Source organism: Aphelocoma coerulescens, chromosome 2 (genome assembly GCF_041296385.1).
Source record: "Aphelocoma coerulescens isolate FSJ_1873_10779 chromosome 2, UR_Acoe_1.0, whole genome shotgun sequence".
Classification (NCBI taxonomy): Eukaryota; Metazoa; Chordata; class Aves; order Passeriformes; family Corvidae; genus Aphelocoma; species Aphelocoma coerulescens.
Genome location: NC_091015.1, coordinates 53,585,421 through 53,605,454, shown reverse-complemented (window position 1 = coordinate 53,605,454; position 20,034 = coordinate 53,585,421). Strand labels below are relative to the sequence as shown.

The 20,034-nt window shown below is 37.6% G+C and overlaps 1 protein-coding gene across 8 annotated transcripts in view; it reads right to left on the bottom strand.

The window, feature by feature from the left end:
- MYRIP (myosin VIIA and Rab interacting protein) overlaps positions 1-20,034 on the bottom strand; it is a 208,528-nt gene that overhangs the window by 172,367 nt on the left and 16,127 nt on the right. For 4 of the 8 annotated variants that reach the window (XM_069007502.1, XM_069007505.1, XM_069007504.1 and 1 more), the window contains exons 3-4: positions 594-637; positions 304-481 (exon numbers count right to left, since the gene is read on the bottom strand). The exons of 3 other annotated variants lie outside the window; for them this stretch is intronic. In XM_069007502.1, coding sequence (XP_068863603.1) covers positions 304-481; positions 594-637 — 222 coding nt within the window. Of the gene's footprint in view, positions 1-303; positions 482-593; positions 638-19,741; positions 19,799-20,034 lie in introns of those variants that run through there. One more of the 8 variants, XM_069007510.1, reaches the window with a different exon arrangement.

The following is a 20,034-nucleotide window of genomic DNA, read 5'->3' as shown; positions in this document are numbered from 1 at the left end:
ATATCAGAGCTATTGTTCATGACCAGTGCCCCAGGTTCACAAAGATCCGGAACCAAATAAAACCGAATATTTTTTCCTATGTTATCTGAAGAGAATTATCTTTATTAAAACAAATCTAGACTTTATGAATAATACACATCAGCTTCAAACAGACCAAAGAACAGCTGCTCACTACAAAATTACCTCTACGAGGGAAAAAAACCCACACATTTCTACTCAACTGATCTGCTTCCTGATACTTTCAGTCATAAAGATAGCCATTAAGTGCCATGTATTAAAAAAGGTCAAAAAAAGATAACCTACTTCTTCAGCCACCCTTGCTGAGAAGGAGCACCAGCCACCAAGGTGTGCTTCTGCTGCCAAAGGCACTCTTCATGTGCTGGGAGTAGTGCAGCCATTATTGCCCCAGTTAGTCCAGCACACAAGGGAAGAGGGATTCTGCAGGATGCTGTACTCAAATGACCTTCACCTGGGACAATTCCTACCACCACCACAAGAGATGCTGTAATTTGAGACAAACAATAGGAAATAAAGACCACTCAGTGCAGAGGTGGATGGCAGCTTCACCCAAAGCAGCTGCACTGGGAACATACCACGAATTGGGCTGCTGTTGCATCTTCGTAAGGGGCTCCACAAGCTGACAACAAATTGTTGAAGAAACACAGACAAAAAACAGTCATTATTCCTGTGGCCTTCATGTAATGAAGCTGAAATTTAAAAAAAGGGTCCGGTAATAGTTCTACTGGATATGTAGAAAGTTAAATCAACTGCTGCAACTGTGCCCACTGTGAATTACACTAGCACACTCTTCAGCTTACTAGAAAGATAACAAATTATTTTGACATTTTTTGCCACACTTTAAAGTGTTTCGCAAACATTAAAAATTAAAGGTTTGAAATTTAGTGGAAGACTGTGAAGAAAATCAAAACCTCAAGTCCTCCATCTATTTTTCAACAACAGCTGCTATTCCAACACTGTATTCTAAAATTATGTTTTATAGCTGTATTCATGCCAAGGTCAGCGGCTTTGCAGAGAAACTGTCCCAAGCAGACTTTAAATGAACAACATATATACTTATAGACAACCTGTCACTTGGAATACATCTTTTCTGAAAGCAGGATCTGGATGCTTGAGGTTCACAGGTATCAGTTAAGCACGACATGTCCGGCCCAGAGAACACTGCACTTCAATGCTATTAGCTGAGGGTGGAGGTTGTCAAGCATAGAAGGTAAGGCACCTCTGAAAATGTTAATATTTTATCAATACTTTGGAGCAAACAATGCTGAAAACCAGTTGGGAATGAACCTGTCAGTATGTGCCAGCAACTAACCTAAATTCTTAGTAACACGATGAAAAAACATAATAACAACATCTTAAACAGAAGCACAAATAACATGAAGCTTGAATATATTTTCTTTACAGGCACATACCACTTAATTTTTGAAATTAACCTCACAATTAATAGATAACAAAGGACAGGTTCAATGCAATGACCAACTCCACCTGTGAAAAGTCTGATAAAAGTCTCACTCACATCAGAAATATCTACGCACAAAATGTTCCCCAAAAGCTATAGCCTCTTAGAATTTTAGACTTATTTGTAACAGTGTGAAGGACATGATTCTAAGACTGGCATCTTTTAGCTTTTCTGACAGTTAGAAAACAAGACAGTATGTGGATGAAGGAAAGGTTAAAAGTGAAAAAGGGAGTATTAAATACACAAATTCTTGAATGAAATGAGTAAGAAGTCCTCACGATAGCAAACTAGAATGAAACTAAAGTTTAGCAAAAAAGACATCATAAAATGATATTCAGGTCAAAGCTGGTCTTACAACTTCCCCACTCTCCATCAAAACCCCACAAAAAACCTTCACGCCTTTATATGATTATTACCCAAACTTTTTTGTCCCAACTCTTCCAGCTGTTAGCACTGATTAATGTGTCAAAGTTCATACACAAGGATAAATCTGCGTGCCACTCTAATCTGACTTGTTTTGCTTCCTCTACTGTAGCCTGACACAGGCAAAATTATTTGTCCTCCATTTCCCATTCCCTCAAAGAAACTGTTCTAGCTTGACAAACTCTCTCTTTCTGCCAGTATCCCCTGTTCCAACATTTCTTTATTAACTGAATATCCTCAATTTGGGGGGTAGTGAGGCAAACAGAAAATACTTATTTATATATTACTTCATTAAAATAAAAACCGAGTTGATAGCTAATTGACAGAATTCCTTAATAAACAAAGGAAAAAAACTCAAGTTTAAATCACTGGACCCATTGCTACAACACGTAAAGAGTACAAGCCAAAACAGCAACAATAGTCCTCTTATGGTCTACTGAGAAGGTCACAGAGGATTAAAGCTGACAAATCTCCATGGGTGCATGGTTCCATAGAGCTTGTGTCTTCAAGATTAAACCTTTGGTTTTTGTTAATACTACAAAGAGCAAGAACAAAACCTTGTTAAATCAGATACACAAGTTTATTTCAAGAAAGGCCAAAGTCCTAACTCAAATTCAAGAAGACAAAGAAAACCCCAACACACCCTCAGGATGGCTGAGGCTGGAGCCCACATCATTGAACCCAGCTAATCCCTTGCTAGGGTCTCTACCCAGCTACAGCCTTTGTACCCACAGAACACTGCTGGTTTCCTCGGGTCGAGTATGTGCTCAGCTAAGCTTATAAGTCTACTAGATGAGGATCAGGTTTATTTCCCAGGGTGCTTAAACGGGCTACCAGCTTCTCCTCTACCTACATCAATCCTGTCCGGTTTCAAATTCCTGTATGAAGGGTCAGTAGCCAGACTGGAGACCTCTGAGAAGCAGCACAGTTCAGAATGACACAGGGCTGCCAGTTTCAGAGCAGGACCACAAAAGCAAATGAGTTCCTTTGTCCCACATTCCCCTGAGGCAGAGCAAAGTTGAGACCAATTCTGAATTTGTGTAATAAACATAGCAGCTAATAGCAGAGTTAATTTCAGATGAAATGCTACACTATTTACACTGTACTAGAGCTTCCCTTCAGCTACAGTGAGATAAGTACTCCTCACTCCTGGGACAGGTTCAACCCTCTTCTGTTTCTTGACCCATGCCCAAATGCTCAGGAAAGAAAAGGTGCAAGCCTGCAAGGGAAAGAGGCTGGCAGTACACACAGATTAATCAGAAACAGATAAGAATTAGACATACAGTGTGAATGCAACATTTTTATAGAAGAACTTTGCAGTGAGATCAGCAGAGAGAGATGAGGTCAAAGCAGTGCTACTGCAACAGCAATCAGAAACGTTTCATGGAGATAAGAGCGATTGCACTAACATGCCAGAAGTGTGAAGGTTGCATTTGTCCTGTGAAATACTTTATTCCACTAACTACAAAACTCTCCCAGAATACCTTTACTATGAAATGCTCTATCAGAAGTGTGGTTTAAAAATCAGTTGCAGGGGATGAGGAAAAAACAAAGAGCACACTCAACTCAGATTAAGCTTATTTCCCCAAAATAAAGAAACCTTTCTGAACTCCATCTGACCCATGCCTCTGTCATCTGTGGTCCCTCAAATACTATCAAATTGATTACAGGGGATTTTATAGAACTTAAATAACCCTCAAAGATCCTGCATTTATCTCTGCCAGGGATGCGTGACTCACATTTCAAAAAAAGGCCACTCTAACACACTTGGCAGCTAAATATATTGGAACCAATTATCACTGCACAACTTCAGTTCTGGTGAGTTCACCAAACTGAAAGACTTTTCTGATACACTGTAAAGGTCTGCTCTTCCAACTGAATGAGCAACTTATAGCTGTCATCAAGCTAATTATATAAAAGCAAGCAATATAAATCCACATATACTGCTTACAGTAAGAGACATTTTTAAAAACATAGCCATGTTTTAATGTTTACATTCAGAAGAGACAAGTTTGCTTTTCTTAGGTCAGGAATAGATTATTTAACACTGCAACACATTTCAAGTTCTTGTTGAACAAGATGAGGCTCATACAAATGAGAAACCGACACTGTATTTTTTTTTACTTTCCCCGAGTGTTTCTGAAAGATGACAGCAAAACTCCTAAAAAGCAAAGTTCTATTTGCCTAGGAACAGAAAGTGTTTTAGGTTTTGTTTTTCTACACAGAGTAGGAAATGCTATCCTTTGGACATAAAAAGGAAAATTAATAACTCTGCCTTTTTTAACCCAGAGGTTTTTAAGAAACTATTTACTGGAGGATGAGTTGTATTTTTAATATCTGGGTTGACAATACTGAGGTGATTTATCTTCTCCCTTACACACAGTTACAATGAAACACCATTTACACAAAAGCAGTCGATTCTCTGTTGCAAGGCTCTTCCATGTACACACTTTGCACGGGTTTTTTTTCTAGGATTCCATCTATGCTGGACACAGTAAGACACACAACAAATCTGTTTGACTCCAGGAACAATTTCGTCTTGTTCATACTGCCTGGGAGCTAATAAGCCCTGCAGGGACTTATCAGGGAATATGCTCCTTTCAGCCCTGAGACCATTCAATGCAATGACACGAAGGGGATGTAGGGGGATGCATTGATCTGTAGGGAAAAGGAAAAGCTTTCGAAGGAGGGCAGAGAATATGGCAGTCAATTCAAGAAAGGTCCCTCTTCTACAAGTGTTCTCAACCTCCTACCAGTAAGAAGGGACAGGTAAGAGACAAGCAGGCTCTCCCATCTCTTCGTTATTGGGAAGCATTGACCTAAATTGTCTACGATCTTCCACTCTCTTCATTTCAGAGTTAATGAAACCATACCAGACCAGCTGAAAAGAAGTACAGAGAAATGCAAGTGAGTGAACAGAGCTTTGATTTGTCCCCGTTAGAGTGTCTTGACTCAGAAGATTAGTCCCTCTTCTCTTTCTGTCAAGATGGAAAACTGGCCCATGGCAAGGCTTCAAGAATATTTAAGTGAATGCCTGTCCCGTTTCAAAGCAGTGAGGGTGTTTTAGCTACCATCTACTGAGTTTGGAACCATTTCTCTTATATAAGTAGATAAACTTCTTCCAACAGTCATTTGCTGGTGAGGATATAGACTTCAGCCATCTAAAATTCTCTTCAGATGGGCAATAAAGTTTTTACAGTATTATCCCCTAGAAAGGTAACTACCCCTACAGATACATCTAACAGCAACAACAGCCACACAGAATGCTGAAAAACTGCCTCAGTGCCCGATATCAATACAATGCCTACACTGCACTGCTGTGTTCAGTAACTAAATAACAAACAAATCTGTAATCAAATTCATTAGCAAAAAGGTACAGTAGACTGGAGGTACAAACTCTGCATTTGCCCAAAGCATGAAACAGAGAATGCATCTGGAAACAGGGAGGAGAAAAAGGAAGGATGAGCATATTCTCCTTTGGTCAATGAAATTAGGAAGAAAAGGGGAAAAAGTTGCACTAACTCCACCTCCAACTAACAGTAAGATTAACATCTTTCACAATTTTAAGTATAGGAAAATTAATTTTTATAGCCAAAATTTAATCAAATAATAGAAATTTATTTATTATATGAACAAATAAGAAATTGCCACAAGATATAAATTCTGAGACTTTCAACTGTAAGTCGCTACTTTCAACTTTCTCTACAGCAATTTACTGCACGATGTATAGACAAATATTTCAGTATGGACTGGAAGTAATAGAAATAAATAGTATAATAGCAATCAATAGTGTAATTCAGTGTTCAGAAAAAAGAAGTTAAATTTTACATATTCACATACAAAATCCTTGTGATGAGTCCAGAAATTAAAAAAAAAAAAAAAAAAATCAAAGTATTTCTAGTACAATCATATGTCATATGGATTTTGTCTTTTTTGTTTGTTTCTTGCATAAGACAAATATTAGCAGACAAAGACCTTAAAAGCCTACTTCACTGTTAACCATTTTAATAACAAATTCACTTCTAGGTACAAAACTTAATGACAGATTATCTGCCAATGCTAGTGGAAACCAGCTGAAGTAGGGTAAATATGAATATTGTCCACAATATGGGTGTTTTCAATCAACTAAAACTGCCTTTCACGTGACAATTTAGTTCTTCATAATTAACACTGAAGTGACAATTGGAAATGGATGGATGAAAGACACAATCCCAGTTCACTAACTATTGAAGATTTAGGTCTGTAATGAAAGCTAAAGCCTTTTATGTGATAGACACAGAAATGGTACTTGATTTGTATCTAACCCATGGAAACTAAAAACATTAGAACAACTGTAAATAACAAGTCTTAAACGGCTCAATACGTCTAAAATTTTAACTCTTGAACTCTTACTATCGCAGGGGTGGATTTGTGAGATGATGGTTCCAGAAATATTAACTTGAGTTGAAATACAACTCTCCGAATTTTTAAGCTACAGACTCTCTCCCAGTGAGTATTCATACTTGTTTGATGAAAATCAGTATATAACTTCTTATTCCTCAGAAGCCCTGAAGACATAACATTGCTAAATTGAAAACACAGATGGCTTTATTACTTCTTGTGCAGTATTTTACAAAAAAAAAATCTAATTTCTCACAGTCATGCAACCCTACTGGTGATGAAAAGGCTGCACAAGCAATACTTCCATCTCACCAGTGCTTCAGGGATTTTAAAGGACAGCAATGAATCGAATTGAAAGAACTCAGCTCAACTTTTGCAGCAGCGGTCAAGTTTGCAGTTAGTATCAAGGGGATATTGAATGCATTTGATCAAAAAATACCAAGAAACAGTGAATATGGAACTTCAAATAAGAATTTTTACATTCAAGTTTTTTGTACCAGCTGTACATTAAAGGGTTTCATTAAGTCATCACCATCACACCTTGCTGTACCTTGCTAAATCGCAGTCAGCCAAACTGTGAAGCCTTCCTCTCTTCCCCAAGGTAGGACAGATTTGTGAGTCCATTCTGGCATCACACAGAAGAGCTTCCAGATCACATCCCAAATCCTCTGTACACACACACAGACACTCACTTCAGTCAGATGAGTGCAATTTCTTTCCCCTACCACATGCTTCATGAGCCAAGGAAGAAGCAGGATACTAAGGATAGCATGACAAAATCCTAGTGCCAGAAGAAAGTTCCTACCCACTCACTGCCTTAAACCAACAGCCTGGATCACTGCAATGCCAATGGCCTCTGGCTCTGGTACACAGGAAACACTGGGCCTTTTTGCTTTTAATGGCAGCTGCTCATTGCACAACTTCCTTCTGTGTGAGGCTCCCCTTCCAGTCAGTTTCCTGGGTAATTTCACCAGATTTCACACTATGTGGAGGGAAAGTGGACACCCCGTCAAATGATTCCTTCCAGGAAACAACATACACTTTTAAACAACCCATCATCAGGACTATGCATGAGCTTGGTTTAAATACAGTATTTTCATTGCCTTTTCTGACATTGATGACAGAGAGAGCAATTATATAACTCAAAGGTTCTGCAACAAATACCACAGTGTGGTTTATTATGGCCATAGAAATGGATTTACTTTCTCAAACTCTGAAACTGTATGTGCACAATATGTGCAATCTTCTCAACATTTGCTTATCCATTAAAGCAAACCTAAATGTTTTTCTAGGAAGCACATCATGTGTGATCAACATGAGGTAGTAAATAGTAGCTCACAAGCCATGTAGGAAAATGAGCACAAGGCCCAATTTAAAGCTTTGCAAAGCAGCAGAATACTTGGAAACAAGAGTTAAAAAGAGAGAAGACCCATATAACATGTACCATATGTATCAATACGTAGATCTAATCAGCACCAACACACATCATGACTTTTTCTCATCACAGACAGCCATGGAAAATGTTTGTTTTTGCAAGATGTGCAGCATATAAAAAGATACAGTGTTTGTAATTTCTGTCACCCAATTTCTGTCTGCTTCATGAAACCCAATATCCATAAGCATCTCTACAGTAAGTTGTTTTGGTCTCAAGTTTTGCTACATTAGGCAGCTACAAAATGCAAAGACTTAAATATATATGTATCTTGGAGTTGTAGTGCCTCACCATTTGGTTTTTATTATTCAGAAAGAAAAAGGCTAAATCTTGACTTTACATCCTCCATGCTAATTGCTGTTATCTAAAACTAAAGTATTTGTTTGAGTGAAAAAATCCATAGTACTGAAGAGGAGTTTTATCCATGCCAAGCCAACTGAGCTAAACTCATAAACCACAATAGAGGCAGCAAAATCAAGAGAACATAAGAAGATAAAGAGAACATCAGATTTCACCAGATAACAGTGACTTCCATGATATTCCTTCTTCATCTCTTTCCTAATCTCCCTTGTCTTGGATAACTCAAATCACCATTACAAAGTCTAAAATGCTGAAGCAAACTAATCAAAGGAAAATGCCACCATGTTAAATGCTGCAAGTTAAATGCAGAGACATTGAATACATGACTGAAATGCTCTGCAAGTTTCTGAAATTATTATTCTGCAAAAAACATCAGTATTAGAGGATTTTCCACTGAATGAAAAAAGCATCAGAACAGTTTTAAAAATTCCTACCTGTTCATATACACTACAATTATGTACTGCTGATTTGCCCATCACATTAATTGTAATTAATGCTAATGTCAATAATTGATGCTAAAGCAGCAATGCTTGCCATACCAAGATAATATATACATTTAAGATCATAATTTCTGCTCAAAGTGATGACATCACATTCTCCTCTTGCAACATTATCCTCTGCTCTAATTCATTCAAAGTAGATGTTGTATGGCCTGTTTGCTTAAAAGAGCATTTTAATGTAGAGTGCTGTTGTCAGGAATTTCCTGTTCAATAGTCTACAAGACCACTTAACTGCTGAATCTCAGCAGTCCTACTTGCCATTCCTAGCAGGAGTCATTACTGATATGCATCTGAAACCTACCTTATTTAACTCAGCTATTGTAAACATGAGACCGAGGGGAATTTTGAAAAACAGTGTATATTATCATAAAAAGTGCCAATGCTATCAGCTTAGCCAGAGAAATGTAGGTCAAAGCACAGTACTCCCAAAAAGTCCACAAAGTAAATTTCTATGATGGTGGAGTTGCTGTCCTTCCTTCTATGAAACTGAGTCCTAAGTTGATTAATAGAATGCTGCATCTTTTTACATTACCCAAGGGCAGAAATGATTTGCATCAGAGTGCCTGGAACTGCTTCCTAGACTGATTAAAGACAAATGAAGTTTGAGAGAACTGTCAGCCACAAGAACACTTTTGGCGATCATAGACGCTACTAAGGCCTAGAATAATATTTTGTTTGATTAGAAAGGAAGATTATTCCCTCTTGTGTTACTAATACTTGTGTTCTGTCCTCATTTTCATTCAGATTACAAAAGGATAAAAATACCAGCCTGGAACTAAACTAAAATTTGGCAAATGTAAAGAATTTAAAGGCTATTCCTCCTCAGACTCACTATAAAACACTAAAAACACCTTCAAGCAGGTACTTAGAGAAAGCTGACGTAATCTAAGCCAGGAAAATCCTCGTTTACAGCTTGCTGACAGAAGTGTCATCCAAAAGAATCTGTGCTTAACAATACTCCAAACACATGAATGTTAATTCAATCTCAGTGTCCAGCCTTTCTGAAACTGGGCTACTTTCCAAGTTCTAAGCTAGTTTTCAAATCTCAAGTTTGCATCTTTGGAAAACTTCAAGTCTAGCCTGGGTTAATGGCAAACATGAAGATACATGTTTGACTTGTTATAAAGCTCTTATTTCAGAGGCTGTCTTCCTCTAATTTATCACCTGCTCTAGCAATCTGAAAGCACACTTTGCTAGCATGGTTGTACTGATTAGTATTCTATTATATACTGTACTAGTAGAAAACTAGTAGATATTAAATATTATTAGTATTGTATAATAATAATAATAGAACATTAAAACTTATGAGGAAAATAATAGAAGTCCAGGTGGCAGAGGGAAAACAATGCTCAGGCTACTGTATACTTTGCCTGCTGAGACGCAGAAAATTCACAAGTCTGGACTGATATATAAACTGTTTAAGAGCTCCTTTTTGAACTAAAAGAAACTCAGTTTTACACATTGACCACTTACCATAGAACAAATTTGTCAGTTCACAGCTCAGACTAGATAACTAGGTTTCATGTTAGCACTGAAGAATTGTTCCCAAGAACCAAGGTGCGTAAAATATGAAAATAAAAAAAAATGCAAATTCACAGTAATTTTAATTAATTTACTATAAAATTACTTTTTTTAAAATCTAGATAATCAATTAGCTATACATGAAACACAAATTCACATGCCACTTTTATGCACTGAATTCGGCTACTTGTAATAATATAACCATGAAAAAACAACAGGCAATATTTATGAAGCATATAGAAACTTCAAATGGTATTTTATGGCATGGAGCAGATTTCTTTATTAGTGACATTATTTAGATTACATTCCCCTATCTAACAAGAGCTATTCCATACCTGCCATACAAGTGTGTGATTATCTTCATATTAGTCCACAATCCAATAAATTCAAGTTTTCAAAAGACAGAGTCACAGGTGACATCTTGCTATCAGCTGAAGGAACATCAATTGAAAAGACAGGTTCACTCTTTTGTGTGACCATAGTAATGGAAGAATTACCACAGGATTATCTCCAGGATAACTGGCAGCCTACATGCAGCTACAAAAAAGCCTTTAAAATTCATCGTACATTCCTACTAGAAGAACGTGAGTTTATTTTTATTTTCTTAAATGGGAAAGTAAAGGAGAAAAAAAACCCACAAAATCAAAACAGAAGCAAATAACTCATCACCTCCTTCAGGTTCAAGAACCCTAAAGCATAGGACCACAGTGGCAACACTAATGAGCTACCTCCCTTTAATGACAGATCTTCTATCACAATACAATGGTCCCCTCTCTCCTAGTGCTACGCTCTGAGAAAAACCTTCAAGTCCATCATGCACTGATGAAAACTGAAGGGGGATAAGGGAGAGAGATGCCACCAGCACATAATCAACCACCCTCGCTGACAAATGCCACACAGTAGCCCAGAGAGACATTAGAGATTCTTTTGTTAAATCTCAATCAAAGTGTTTCTGTACAGCAGAAAAAAAAAAAAATTATTAAATCCCTGCCACCTCCATCAGGCATTTCTTTTAATTGCTTCCTGATTTACGCTTCTTTTGATTGAGATGCAAACACTGACTTCTGTGCTTCATTCCATTTCCAATGTGCTTCACAAAACCAAGATAAATTTAGACTATCCTTTCAAGCTGAAAGTGCTGCAGAAACACCACATCATTTGCAGTCTATATCTTCCAATATTTACTAGCCAAATTGTATCCAAACAGTACCAAGAACCACACATAATTTGCCATAAACTAGCATTAGGTTTGCATCTTCCTAATGCACTGAAGAACTGCATTAATGAAGACTTACTATGATGCTCTAAGATACTAATTCTGTTGTAAACCAGCTTTATAAAGACATTTTATTATTTTCCTTTATTAAGTTAGGATAGCAGAATGGGTAAAGTAAGTACCATAGAGGAAACAGCTTAAAAAAGTATATTTGAATTCAATTGCTTTCAGGAGAACTTTAAGTCATAACTAGAAGGAGAATCAAATTATTACAGCAATAAAGGAAAAGAGGCATAAGCAAATATATTGCGCAGTTATAATTCATTCCTATCAAAACCAACTCTAGTGTGCAGTTCAAAGACTTGCTCTCGCCTCAGGCACAGAGCCAAATACATACCAACTGTAAATAAAGACAACAGTAGATTAACAATTTACCCCAAGTTAAATTACAGCAAAAAGTATGACTGCAGTAACTGCCCATATGTTAGCTCCTTCCCCCTTAGGCAAACATGAAGCTCCTTACTGTACCCCTCAAGGGTAAATTATAATTATCTTGCATTTATCATAGGGTTAGGCAAGGGTTAGGCAACACCCATTGCAGCAAAACTTTGTGGTATATTAACTTGCATAATACCCTCAGCTGAGATACAGCAGACTATTTTTGTATATCTAAATATTATAAATGCAAAACTTGACATATTACTTTCTACTACTACTACTCTTCTTTTTATTATTTTCACAGAAGTAACAAAAGCAAATCCATTTTATTTCAAATATGAACCAACAAGTGGCAGAATGTGTTACAGTTAAAAAGTACCTCCAAAGATATTTCTGAAGCTACACTTTGGAAGTGTTGACAAAGTGTTTTGACATCTGAGGTGTTCTCCCACACATGCATATCCCTCTTTCCCTTAGCTGAAAATGTTCACCAATTTCATTTAGAAAACTTCATGCTGAAAATTTTGGCATTTTTGAAACAGAGATCAGCAATCTCTAACACACACCTCAAATCAGTCAGCTCCATTCCTCACAGGAGTTGACTGGTAGTCCTTGGAACTTGCCATAATCACGTAAGTATAAGTACTTATAAAGTATAAATACTCATAAACACTAAAAATTGACCTCCCCTTAAGCTACAACTTGTTTTGCAACAACTCATTTTGAAATGAGGTATAATAGTGAAGAACCTGGCACAAGTAATTTATAAAGCAGCTGTCTTTCCATGAACCTCTCAAGACACAGGTTCCTGGACTCAGGACAGATTTCTAAGAACCATATCCCATCTAGTAGCTTATTCCTCTGACACATCTGTAAGTAGGAAGCTGCACAAGACAAGAGTACTAGAGAACCTGAAGGATGAGGTGTTAGGTGAATACAAACCCACCAAAGCCATTTATTAACATTCACCTCTGCTGATTCAATAGGCTGAGGCAGATCTCGTGACATACTCCCTAAGCTTTGGCATAGTGAACAAAACACTCAAGTTGCTCTAATACAGCAGCCTTACCTCCCCAAAGTGCTCCTTCCACACACAGAACATTTATGTGTCATGCAGACTCCAAGATGCTTTCGGTTCTTCATATGCTTTAGAAAGGAAGTATTAGGAAGTATTCAAAATGCACCTTTTTATAATCAAAAGCATGGACAGTAGGATACAGCTCCATAGTCAGCTGCTCAGTTGCAAGGGCAACTCAACTTCACAGCAGCCAATTTTCACTCTGTCACCTTCCTGTGCTGTTTCTTAACAGCTGTTCTTGGTTTTACTCCCAGATGGGGGCACAGAAACTGGCCACAAAAAATGACCAGATAAATTTCATTGTCTATGGAGAACACAGAGCATGGAAATGCTTGACATAAGCAAAGCAAAGACTATCCCTTGATTCACCAACAATACTTGAAATAAAAACATCAACAAATCCAACTTCAAGTCAATACTAATTTCCTTAAATGTCCTATCTCTGAAATATTACAATACTTCTTAAGAATAATTACTACTTTGTAGGTAAAAGCAGAAGTCTTTTCCTTTCACAGCCATTAGTTTTTCTTAAAGGTGTACTTTTGCACTTCTGCAATGCATGTTTCTGAAAAAAAGGATTACAAGCCAAATTTTAGATCTAAATGAAAAGTCATAGCTCAGATTGATAATGAGCTAACTTCATAATGATGAGCAGTATTTCTTATTTTCTTGAGAACCAAAGCTGAGTATAGTGAAGATAGGAAGCCCTGCAGCTTCAGGCAGATCCATCCAGATTGGTGCAGACAAGGACAGGCCTATGGCATGTTGCTATAGTAACTTACAGCAAAACCATTCCCTTCTGTCATAAAAAAACTCCAAACCAAAAATCAACCCACATTTTAAATACAACACTTCTTCCAAAACTGTAACACTTGTCACTACTTACAAGTTAGTGAACATTATATGGAAATGCACTCACAGTATCCCTGTTCTCCAAACTCTAATACAAAGAATAAATCCTGAATAAAAGACATTATGCAGCCATTCTTCTCATGTTTATTTATATGTTCTGCCATAACTTGAAAGTACCAATTGCACTGCTATAATAACAGCAAACAGAGAATCCAACACTTAGGTAGACTAAACTATAAAGACAGGAGTTCATATGCAAGAGAACGTCTCTTTCCCACACTGCAGGGCCAGTTAGGTGAGAGAAGATTACTGCTACAAGTCACATTTAACAGCTCAGACTCTTCATACACGAGACATCGGAGATTAAATATTGATTTTACGTTATAGCTATTCATTATTGCTAGGAACACTCATTCCTTTTAGCTAAATTGTAGCCAATAATTTGATTAGTCATAACCCACAATGAAGACCAAATTACACAAAAAAAGCCTGCAATAAGTTTTATAACATCTCCACAACATCAGGCTGCTTCCTTTAAAGACTTACCCAGAGTTCATGCAAGCTTGGCACACTGAATGTGGGATGCACTTCAGCTACATCTCCCGTGGCCTGTCCAATATTAGAAATGTGAGCTGGAGACATTTCTTTCTCAACAAGTTTCTCTAATATCCCGTAAAATCAGGCTTTTTCTTTTGCACCTTTTCATAAGCATGAAGAAACATGAGAGATGATGCTTGGTTTACCAGCATTTCCTCTCAGTTGTAACTGCATTCGTAAATACATCTTGAAAAAGCCAAAACTCACATCTGGAATTGCCTATATTCAAATACTTGGCAGGCAGAACTTGTTGAGAAGTTCCATCTGTGCTTCTCCTACAGCATCTTCATGCCATTCAGATGGCAAGAACAGTCATAGTGGGTTCCCATGATAGTCACAGGCACGCACTAGCAAGATGTGCAGAACTTGTTTGAGAGGCAACTAAGCTTAAGTTGCTCTTTGGAAGTACCCCAGCATTTTTTCCTCCATTAGGCAGAATAAAAATTGGGCCCAAATCTCTAACTTAAACCAGATGAAAGTTCTTTGCTTCAAAAGCCAGATTCTTTCCAGCGCCCTGATTTCTGTCTTGTAAAGCATGAACTAGATCCTACTGTCCTGTCAGCCGCAATCACTTTCTCCACTTACCGGTGAGGCAGGGATCAATGTCAGAGTCAGCAGAACCTACACACTCACCATCTCTGCACCAGGACCCTGTGGTGTCAGAGCAGGGAGTTTTGGGCAAACCACAGAAAGGACTCAAAATGTTGCTGCACTGCACATGAGGTAAGACCTTGCATCATTGCTGAGACACCTCTTTCCTGGTCTGACCCCAAACACAGCATTATTCCATAGCAAGCAGCACACTTAGATCAATATTTCCTGAAATTAGAAGCAAGTAACAGTTTCTAAATGCACTTTAAAGTGCCTCCTTACTGACTGCAGCAAAAACAACCACCAGCTATCTGACTTTCATGCAGAATTCATCCAAGTAGCCATTTTTTGATAAGCAACTTATCCTGACCTAAAACACCGCTAAGGGATATATGTTAAAATATTAAACACAGCTGTTGAGAGAGGGCTACACAGTAACAGTGTAAGTCATCTAGTACACACATGCAGTTATTGACAACTCTTAATCCTGACAGTCTGTGTGAGACAGAAAACAGGTTTGCATCTTGGAACCTTATGTAATAAAATTGGTGATAAGCTATAAAAAAAGATGTCTTGCTCTTAATCTTGTTAATAAACCCTTACTTCCAGGAAACAGCTGTAGTGCCCTATCCCTACATATGTTTTAATCTTGTTTTACAAGTCAAAGCACTGGCAAAATAATGTGTTTAGACGCAGCTAGGATTCTGATGAATCACTCCTTGCACCCAAAAATAATTTTAGCTATATGAGTGCTAAACTCTTGACAGCTCAGCAGAACCTTGCACTGGAGAAGTGTGCAGCTGTGTTAACACGGGAATCACAAAGAGCAACTTTCTCAGAGGAGTAAACTGCTCTAAGACCTTTTATCACAGGGAGAGAACATGTCTGTCAGGACAGCCCCTAAAGATGTGCTAGCCACTCTCCTCAGCGCAGAGTGGCCTTCCTTTCAAGCCTCATGGGCAGAAGCAGGGATATGAAGTGGTATTTCACAGCCTCCTTCTCTGGATCCCTTGGGGAGTTAATGAGCAGGCACAGGAAGAAGAACAGTGACTACCTGCTCAAAAACAAAAAAAAAAAGAAAAGGTCAGAGTAATGGGCTTCCCCCACACTGTTCATCAGAGTGAAGGGAAGGAAGGCTGACCTTATGAAATCACTTCAAGCAATAAGGTATTGATCAGAAGTTCATCTGCTGGAACTCTGATGCTTGACACAATGAGACCAATCTCCTGTTCCTTCCTGACTAGGAAAATAGCTATAAAATGGCTTTGTGGGGAGGTGAGGAGGAGAAGGAAGACAGGGGTTTTTCTTGCTTGGCTTTTATTTGGTTTAAGGTATTTGATACAAGCCTGCCACAGGAAGGACAAACAAGAACTGATATGTAGAATCAACAGATAGCTACCCAAATGTCTGTCCTGGCATTTTGCCAGTTTGATATGACTCACACTGACAATATTTTGATTAGCCAGCTTTGGAAGGAGTTCAATATTTTATCCACTACAAGACCCATGACACATACTGTAAAAACACTGAAATCTACTGTAGTCTGACAAGAAAGTGTCAAACTGGTTTCTGAGTTTTGTCAGGTATGAAAATTTGTTTCTTCAGAAGCCTCTTCACAGGCCTACTCATTCTACAATGGGATATGCTGCAAAAGGAGCAAAAAGAAGAAAGTAGGCAAAAGCAATTTAAACCCTTTCATAATATTCTACACAAGGCTCTGGTCTAATCCCTTACCCATTCTTTGGCTAAAAAGGTAATTAGAACAACCAGAGTAGAGAGGGCCTGCCAGTGAGCACAGGAACCTCATTTTTTTCTGCAAATAAAACACTTCTGGAAAATTGATAATGAATTGCTGCGTTTGTCTTTACTACACCTGAAAATGTGACTGTATGAAAACAGGTAGCAAAGCTGATATTCAGCAACCTAGCTAGGAAAGACACAATACCAAGCAAGACAAAGTGATGTTTCTTCCTGTCGGGAACAGTCATTCTCAACACTTTCCTTGTGCTGTTCCAGCAAACCCCACATAAGTATATTAATTTTTAATGTGTTACGATCACATATCCATGTGGCACCAGAAGTAGTTTTTGATACTACTGGTACTGTGGCACCAGTAGTTTTCCTTTGTAAATACATTTTCTCAGCAGTGGTGATTAACAGCAGTGGTTTAAACAAAAAGAGAATCACATTGCCTGCAAAGAAGCATTTTTCATCCCTGCCCAATGCAAGTTTAAGGTTTACCACCAGAATACCACCATGCAAATGGCTGATCCAGCATTCACTATCGTGATGGAAACTTTTCTTAGCCAATGAATACAGGACAGCTGAAGTCACTCCAACCATGGCCTCCAAAGTGAAGTAGCTGCTGACAGGCAAAGCATCTGCTCTTCTTGCAGCTGATCAGCACTGAGCCCTTTCTATGCCTGAATCCTTCTGCCCTTCTAATTTTCCTCCCTTTGCAGTCATTCTGAATGTTAAATTCAGAATCAGAACAGCCCTTTTTTAACCTGTCCACATGGCTAAAACATAACAGATCAGGAACATCCACCACAACAAGATGATCCATCAATTATTTGCTGTGAAATTATAATTTCACTTATTTAAAACACCTTGACTTCTCAGCATTCCTGACCTACAACAAATGGATACACATGTTTATAAATACAGTAGTAATTGTAAAAAAAAAAAAACAAAGGAGGACTTGATTTTGCCCACAGTGGAGGAGAATAAACAGTGGTACATTTAGTCTTGAGAACTAAATAAGCAGGCAACAAATAAAAGACAGCAAACACTTTTACACACCTGTTTATGTATAAAGGCCTACCTCACAAACACACATTTGACCTTGGAAGCTCTTATTATCTCTCCTCTGTCATTTCTTTAGAAAAAAAATTTTAATAAAGAGTACACAATCCCTCCCAAACGGCACATATGACAAAGATGTTATACACAGCAAAATATTAGCTGTTTAACCCTCAACACAGCCCAATCTTCCCGACTGCTGACATCCTGCAGCTGCATGCAGTCTGAAATTCAAGATTAATAAATCTGTACATGAGGAAACAAATCATTAGCATGTCCAGTCAACTTCCTCAAAAAGCCACCTATGATTTCTTAGTGTCCCAGGAGCCCAGAGACAGCCTGCAGAGCTTCAGTGGCAGAAGGGATGTACACAAGGTTGTCCTGAGCACACACACCAAGAAACTCAAACCAATCACCTTCCCAGTTATGCCAGATCTGCCTGGTTTGTCTGCTTCAATCGATTCACAGTAAACTCAGCCCATCTATTTACAAGTCGTTGTTATAATTTTAGCCACAATGGCTCTGGGTGACTATGCTAACACTGAAGTAAATAAAAACATAACACTAATGCCAAAGAACAAAATGAACATGTAATCAAAATAGAAAGATAATGGGTGAAAAAGTGACACAGTAAATCTTATTATCAGACCAAAATCTTATTATCAGACATATCAGGCCAAAAGCCTTAGTAAAAAAAGAAGCTAAACCAGTATGAAGCAGTAAGGCATAATAAAGCAACCACTCTGCTCACTAAACATATACACATTTTTATCTTACTGTTATCTTACTGGTTTTAGCCAACTAATTTTTTCTTTCACAAAATGTACAAGAGCAACCTGTCTGATAACAGTAGGAGATAAAAGTTCTGAGGAAGACTTAAATTAGAGAACCACTGCAAAGAAACCTCACTGCAGAGAAATTTAAAACAGCTTTGCAGCAGAAAATGCAGATCATCAGTATGGTTTCTCCATACAATATGTCATTTTGTTTACAGAATATGGAAAAATAAATTAACATGTAAAACCAGCAATATTATAAAAAACACTGGACTGTTAGCTCTAAAATGGTTGTCATTTACTTTATCACTTTAAAAACATTTATTAGAAGTAAAGATAAGCCTCACTTCTTGTGGCTAGTTAATTGTTCAGCTGCCACTAGCAAAGGAAAATTGAAGTTATCAACCACTCACAGTTTTTTTAGCTTTCATTATTCTCCTGATACAGGGGAAATCGATCATATATTCCCTTAAGTATTTCTTGATCTTTAGGAAAAATTGTTATCAATGGGAATAATACAGAGAGAGATATGTGAAAGAGCTACTTAAATCTTGGTGGGGAAAAGCACCAAAAAATAAAACTATCTATGATATCAAGAATTATACAGAAATCCTATTTTAAGAAAAATATCACATGCAAAAGCTTCAACAGTTCCATTTAAAGTCTAATGCTGCTACCTCAAATTAATTACAGGAAGAAAAAAAAGAAACACAAAACCAGACCTTCAGATTGGTTTTGAATTTGTTAAAAGAAGTCTAGAAGTCTAACATGTAAAATATATGCCAGGTTTTTTATCTTAGAAAAGATTACAAAGCCTTACAGGGTTTCACTTCTAAAGTGAAACTATACTGTAAACTTTGCCAGTTGATAACATTCTAAACACAAACACAATAGAGCCCAGAAGATCAAAGCAGATCTAATCTCTTTTCTTACAAGCTGAAAAATCTAATCTATAGCAAGATCATATAATTTTCTTATATATTTTCAATCACATAGTAAGAAAAAAAAATGTGTTGCAAACCAAGCAACCAAAACCAACCAAAGTAGCTTGATTTAAAAAAGGAAAAAAAAAAAAAAAAAAAAAAGTCATAGCTTTTAAGTCAGAAGTAAGCCTTGAACTTCACTGGCAATTTTTAGTGTCATTAAAACTACTTAAATTCATATCTTAAATATCAGCTGAATTTCAGAACTTTTACTTTGTCAGTACAGCTCATTATTTGCAGCACTTTAACATACTTTAATACGTGCAAAACTTTGAAAGGAGAAAAAAGTCATATATACTTGAAATACATACTCACATACAAGCTGAGTTGCATCCATGTGTTTCTCCTACCTTTCCAGTGTTTTAGCTGTCTTCTCACACCAGCTTTCTACTTGTGATCATTCAATTAAGTCTCGTGAAAAACTTCAATAGCAAAATGGCAAAACACAAACACCAGCAAAAATTTTATCTATCCAGGCTTTCTGGCCAGTTTTCCTTGTGCCTGTCTTCCATCCCTCCTCCTCCTCCTGCCACTATGATCTATTGCATAGAACAGGCAAGATGCCCCAGCACTTCCTAACCACGGTATGCTTGCTCCAGTAAGATAGA